This window comes from Cyphomyrmex costatus, unplaced genomic scaffold (assembly GCF_001594065.2).
Source record: "Cyphomyrmex costatus isolate MS0001 unplaced genomic scaffold, Ccosl1.0 scaffold215, whole genome shotgun sequence".
Classification (NCBI taxonomy): Eukaryota; Metazoa; Arthropoda; class Insecta; order Hymenoptera; family Formicidae; genus Cyphomyrmex; species Cyphomyrmex costatus.
The window spans coordinates 17746-24932 of record NW_017276203.1 but is presented as its reverse complement, the minus strand read 5'-3'; the positions used below and the strand labels follow the sequence as shown (position 1 = coordinate 24932).

General features: G+C 41.0%; 1 protein-coding gene across 1 annotated transcript; it reads left to right on the top strand.

The window, feature by feature from the left end:
• The first annotated feature begins 4012 nt into the window (after window positions 1-4012).
• Window positions 4013-4588, top strand: LOC108773614 (uncharacterized). Its single transcript, XM_018539479.1, has one exon. It carries the CDS (start codon window positions 4013-4015, stop codon window positions 4586-4588), a length of 576 nt encoding a protein of 191 aa, XP_018394981.1.
• The last annotated feature ends 2599 nt before the right edge of the window (window positions 4589-7187 follow it).

The following is a 7187-nucleotide window of genomic DNA, read 5'->3' as shown; positions in this document are numbered from 1 at the left end:
CATCTCGTTAAAGACTACATCTCTGGAGATACACACGGACTTCTTTATTGGGTCGTACAGCCGATAATTCGTTGATTCATCTTGATACCCGACAAGAAACATCCTCTTGGCTCTAGGGTCCAGTTTTGTACACAGCTGCTTGGGCACATGCACATATGCCGCTGATCCGAATATTTTGAGATGCCTTACACTCGGCTTTATTCCGGTCCAGAGCTCACACGGAGTCGTTTCGGGATTTTGAGTTGAAGTTGACCTATTCAGAACATACACCGCCGTGTTGACTGCCTCTGCCCAGAGAAATTTCGGTAACGATTTGGCCTCAAGCATCGTGCGTGCACTTTCCACGATTGTACGGTTGTCACGTTCAACTTTCCCGTTCTGTTGGGGAGTGTACGGCGCTGACTTTTCATGTTTTATTCCGTGCTCAGCCAGAAACTTCTGCATCTCCTGATTCAGGTACTCTTTGCCATTGTCAGTCTTCAGCGTTTTGATTTTTCGTCCATGAGTCGTATGAACCATCTTGGCATAATCCTTGAATCTGCTTACCACATCAGACTTGTGTCTGATAAAATGGACTGTTCTGAATCCAGTCGCATCATCCTTGAAGGATACAAAGAATTTTGTGCCTCCTAGAGACTCAACAGAAAATGGCCCACATACGTCTGAATGTATAAATTCACCAGGTTGGTTAACACGTGATGTTTGTTTTTCACTAAACTTTAGCCGATGTGATTTTCCAGACTGACAGGGTTCACAGAAGAAATCTTTCGACTTTGACACCTGAATTCCGTCCACGGAATTTTTCTCTATCATTTCCCGAAGCCTCTTGGTGTTTACATGACCGAGCCTTTCGTGCCAGGTTTGAAGACCAGCAGTTGTCCAATTTACTTCAGTTTCCGAATCCGTGATCTTGGTTTCAAAAAACATTCTATAGGTGTTGTTCCCTTGTTTTACACCTTCACCGATAATACTCTCATCACGGCTTAAAATTACACGATCATTTTCAAAGTGCACTCCAGTTCCTTTTGACGTTGCACATCCGACTGAGAATAAGTTTTTCCGAATGTCCGGCACATATAAGACATCTTCCATGCGTCCTTCCAGCCAGACGCCATTCACAAGTCGGTGTATTTTTATTGTTCCCGAACCGCACACTTTGCACTGCGTGTCGTCACCAAGCGAGATGCATTCGCCGTTTTCACTCGGTCGATAATTTTCAAACCAGTCAAATCGAAAAGTCACGTGACGCGACGCACCGCTATCGGTAAGCCACACATCGTCCACACTCCTCTGCATGAGTTTCTTAGTTTCTTCCGCGGACGGCGCTGTACCAACTTCTCTGTCATTGGAGAAAGGGATATGTTGCATATTCCCTATGTTTGTCACATTTCTGGCGCTCGCAACAAACGCCACATTCGCGTCATTTTGACTGCTGCTTTTCTTCTCACTTGACTTCTTCTTCTTTTTTGTACACTCGCGAGCGTAATGTCCAAGCTTCTTGCAGTAGAAGCATTCGACGTTCTTTTTGTCTTGTGGATTTGCCTTCTTCCGATCGTCGTGGCGTCCTTGTTTCGATTGGCCCTTCTTTGAGAGGGTCATCACAGCGAACGCACCTGCTACTTCATCATCGTTTGACATTCTTAGCTCTTCTTTCATGAGTCGCTCAGTCAACTTCTCGATACTTTGACTCTCTTCCGGAACACTGTCCCAGGCTGTTTTAAAAGCATTGAACTTCGTCGGTAAACTAGCAATAATTTTCGCCATTATCGACACGTTGGAAACATTTTCACCGAGGTCTCTAAGTTGCAGGGCCATATTTTGCACTTTCGAGACATGTTGCACAGCCGAGTCATTCGACTGCATTTGATATTCGTGATATCTTTGTGTTAGGAATAACTTACTCGTCGCCGAGCGCTGTTCGTGAATCGAGCTTAATTTGTTCCACATTTCCTGAGCAGTGGTGCACACAAATAGACTTTCCATTTGCTTCGCCTCAATTGACGACGAGATGAGATACATCGCGCGCGCATTTTCTTTCACCCACGCCTTTGCTGCGTCCCCGGCGGCATCTTCCGGCTTGGGTCGCGTGCCGTCCACAATGTCCAAAATTCCATTTGCGATAAAGATCGTGCGCAATTGGAACTTCCAATGTTGGAAGTTTTGTCCGTCAAACTTCACAACACCACGAGTAGACAAACTCTCAGCCATCGTGATTCGAGCACAATTTACTGCCCGCACGAACACAGAACGCGTCTCCCCTTTTCCGTAATGGCGGGTTCACCTCGGCCTTTGTTTCTCCACGATCACGCAGCTTTCCGTACTTATGTTCACTTTTTAGTCGCGAGGACTGGGCCCATAACCTATTGAAGGTACAGAATCAGAGAACCAAATTTCCCTCTATATGAACTCGTGTATTTCAGAATAAGGATTACAGTATATACGAGACACGTTTTACCTCGTTGCATTCGCACGACACGACAAAGTTGCCATAACCGGCCCACGACCACAGCGCCGAGACAGGGACAACAGTGGATCGGCGAAGAGAGAGGGGGCACATCAAATAAGCGCGAAAACCATTTTGGTTTAAATACAACAGGGCAAAAGTAGTGTTCTAGCTGTGAGCTATTTTCCGGCGGTAGATTTGAGCGATGATGATTACGAGCTTGGTCTGACTGACTTTGAAACATACTACACTCTAGCCAATGTAAATTCGACAAACAACAAGTTTTACTTTGACAATGATGAAATTGACATTCCCAAAGGATCGTACGAACTGCGCGATATAAAGCAGTATTTGAAGCGTGAAATTTTACGTTCTCGTGGTGTAAAGCGTAAGGAGGACGAAGAGTTTCCGTGGTGATTCGCGCCAATAATAATACGATGAAGAGTGAGATCAAATGCGCCTATTTGATAAATTTCATCAAACCTTACAACATTGGACAGCTGTTGGGATTTTCATCGAATCGCGTGTTCGAACCGCAACAGTGGCATAAATCGGACGTGCCGATAAATATCATCAACGTAAACATTATTCGTATCGAGTGCAACGTGACCGCGGGTGCGTACAGCAACGACAAGTGCGTGCACACGATACACGAGTTTTCACCGATTGTCCTACCAGGATATAAGATATCGGAAAGGCCGACGCAAATCATTTACCTTCCAATCGTCGTACAGAGCATTACGGATCTGACAATTCGTGTGGTGGATCAAGACGGCCGATTGCTCGATTTTCGTGGAGAGGAGATAACCGTTAGATTGCATGTTCGGAGACGACGGCGCTAACGTGAGATGCTTGTACTGAATGAATAATCGAAACAGACGAGATATGTTAACGGAGATATTTCATCTAGAAAAAAATCATTTTATCGTTTTTATCGTACGAAATGGCTGATATCTTGAACATTGTCGGTGAGCCGATCTTTGACGATCGCATTGTCAAGTTTGAAATTCATACGTACAATCCATACGCCAATACGACGTTTGGACATAGCGACGAGATACGAATACCCATACAGCAGCAGGATTTATACACGTTGCCATGCGAAAGTTTTCTCTACATTGAAGGAAGATTGACTGTGAAGAAGAAGGACTATGAGACGCCAACAACGCTTGGAAATAATTGCATAGCGTTCATGTTTGATGAAATTCGGTGTGAACTCAACAGTGTGCAGATTGATCGCAACAGAAATGTTGGGATTACCAGTACCCTCAAGAACTATGTATCGCTGACGTATGACAAGTCTTTGATTGCGCTGAACGCTGGATGGAATTCTAGATCCGACATAACGGAAAGTTACTTTAACTTTTGCGTACCGCTCAACATGCTGTTGGGCTTTTGCGAGGATTACAAACGCGTGATTGTCAACGCTCGCCATGAATTGATTTTGATACGAGCGAGCAACGATAACAATTGTATACTGAGAAATTCTGCGACGGAACCGCAGGTTGAACTGTTCAAGTGCAATGGCGGATGCCTCATGTTATGCTAAACGAGATCAATAAACTATCAATGCTGCGAGCATTGGAAAGCGGTCGTTATCTCAGTATGAGTTTTCGCTCATGGGATCTGTATGATTATCCTCTGTTACAAAGTACGACGAAGCATTCATGGGCTGTCAAAACGGCGACTCAACTCGAGAAGCCACGTTACGTTATCGTTGCTCTTCAGACCGGTCGAAAGAATGTCATGTCTCAAGATGAAAGCGTGTTTGACGATTGTAAATTGAGTAATGTGAAGCTTTATCTCAATTCAGAGTTTTATCCGTACGGTGATTTGAATCTCGATTTCGACCAAAAGAGATACGCTCTCCTGTTTGATATGTACGCGCGTTTTCGTAAAGCATATTATGGAATCGACTGCTTCGAAAAACTGCTCAATGTATTCTCGTTTATCGAGAAAGGACCGTTTGCGGTCATTGACTGCTCGCGACAAAACGAATCCGTCAAGAGCGCTATCGTGGATGTACGAATAGAATTTGACTGCAAGGAGAATGTGCCCGCCAATACTACCATCTATTGCCTCGTCATACACGATCGTGTTATCGAATACTGCCCGCTGTCCAACGTAGTGCGCAAGTTTATGTAAATTGCACCGTCAGCAATTATCTTCAATTTAAAAGAGATTAGCACTGATATGAGTGCAGTTCGAATAAATGCTCATTATGATCATACCAACGTTTGTGGATCTACAAGGATTCGTCGTGGACAAGAAGTTTATCGTCAAGGAAGTAGCGGTGCTGAGAAGAGGAATTGTTATCACACACTACATTTTTTCATGTCCTATGCCATGGAATTTACTAACAAGATCCGACAAATCTTGCGCTTCCTGATTGAGTGCTTATCACCATGGTTTGTGATGGGCAGACGGGATGGTCCCGTACAGCATGGCGAAACGTCTAATCATAGAGGCTGTAATAGAAGACGATGAAGCTGTCATATATAGGTAAAAGGACTTGAAAAACGGCAATGGCTAGCTAACATTCTCGATTGCGATAATGCAATCGTTGAAACTCTAGATGCGGATTACGAAGATGTAGAATCCCTACGTAATATAGATGCTTGTAATATAATACGGTGTGGAAGACACGCTAAGAATTGTGCTTTGCAAAATGTATTTAAAATATTCCACTGGTGGTCGCAACACCAGGGATAATTGGAAGATTTTTAAAATAAATGTAAGATTTTTTTAAATAAATACGTTTTATTTCCGTTACCGGTATCACCCATATAATAAATATAAGTCATAAGTAACCTAGTAACTGTATACAATGTACCGATAGCTGCTTGATATCTGTTTATAGCAGTTCGATAGCTGTTTGATAGCTGTTCGATAGCCGTTCGATAGCTGTTTAATAGCTGTTTGATAGCTGTTCGATAGCTGTTCAATAGCTGTTTACAGTGTACCGATATCGGTTTGAAAGCCGTTCGATAGCTGTTCAATAGCTGTTTGATAGATGTTCGATAGCTGTTCAATAGCTGTTTACAGTGTACCGATATCGGTTTGAAAGCCGTTCGATAGCTGTTCAATAGCTGTTCAATAGCTGTTCGATAGCCGTTTGATAGCTGTTTAATAGCTGTTTAATATATGCATAATATGTGTTTCAAATGCTGCAATGGATAAAATGCAGAAGTTTCTTCATAGAATAGTTTGAGCGCAATGTCTACTCTTATACTTTTAGCTGAGGTATACTTTTTGCTGAGGTATACTTTTTTGCTGAGATATACTTTTGATTAAGATATAAGTCTTTAACCGAGGCATTGCACTTTGCATATGGCATCTTGGGAGAATGATGATATCATATTGTCACGTATATCTTCAGTGTAAATTCTCGTACATCTCTCGCGGTCCTGTCAGTCTTTCAGACAGTGAGTTGGATAGATTTTGATATTAGACGGCTCAAGTGTGTCAGCTCACAATGGCAAACATTCACAACATAGTTATTGGTTTGAATTATTTTAATATTCAAGCGCATTTATTGCAAATAAAAAGTAAAAAATTAATGGAAAGTGGATTAAAACTTCAAAGAGCTGCAGCAGTCGCTGGGCAGCAGTCACCGAATATGTTGACTGTACACGTGGATCTCGGTGTGGATAATCACTTGATAAGAGATGTGTATGTATTAAATCAATAATTAATTACAAAATACTGTATATTTGATTAATGAATCAAAACCTTGGTGAAAATATGAATACTTTATAAAGCGTTGACAATGTTCGATGACGATGTTAAGAGTTTTATACGTTTTCAAACTTTACAAGAACTCTTAATAAATACCGATACACATTCATGCAGAGTGTTTATTGTCAATTTTAAAACTATTAACAAACACTTTTCCCAAATTCCGTTTTCCAAATGCTGGAACGTTGTATTTCCGCTTTTGAATCATTCTACTCTCAACAAACTGTAAAACGCTTAAATAAGTGTTCAAATACATTTATGAAACTTCTTATTTTCATCAAGGAAGAAATGGGGAAAAAATCACTACTGATTGTGAAATATACTTCAGATGGAAAAAAGATTAAAACAATTTTTTTTTCGCTTCGTGAGAATGTTATTAATTCACATTATAAATTCACATTATAAATTTAATATTGATATAGACGGGATATAGCATCCATCATCACCAGATTTAATCGTGTGATTGATGGGTTAATTACAACCATCAAATGATATGGAGAGGATGCAGAAAAAATTGGTCAAAGGATTAGGAAACGGAGGAGGAACGGTGACTTGGAAGATAATGATGATGATGATAATGAAATAAGTAGAAAGCGAAGAAGAGTCAATGAAAATGATCGTGAAGCGTCTGAGGTCATAATCTATTCATAAAGAGGGCACAAATATTATTATTATTTCGAACGTTTCGATCCTTCGTTTCGGATCATCATCAGCGACAATACAATATAAAATTAAAAATTACTCAGAGTTGCAAACAATGATGTTGTCCCGCAGTATGTAATATACTTGCCTCAGATTGGTTGTATATTACATACTGCGGGACAACATCATTGTTTGCAACTCTGAGTAATTTTTAATTTTATATTGTATTGTCGCTGATGATGATCCGAAACGAAGGATCGAAACGTTCGACATAATATCTATGTTATAGATTTTGAGATTATATTTTTACGCACTGCTAACAGCGTTGACTCTTAATAGCCTTTTGTATTTACTTAAATTTTTT

Coding starts and splice junctions, on each gene's coding strand:
- LOC108773614 (XM_018539479.1), top strand. CDS start 4,013: ATGCTGCGAGCATTGGAAAGCGGTCGTTATCTCAGTATGAGTTTTCGC.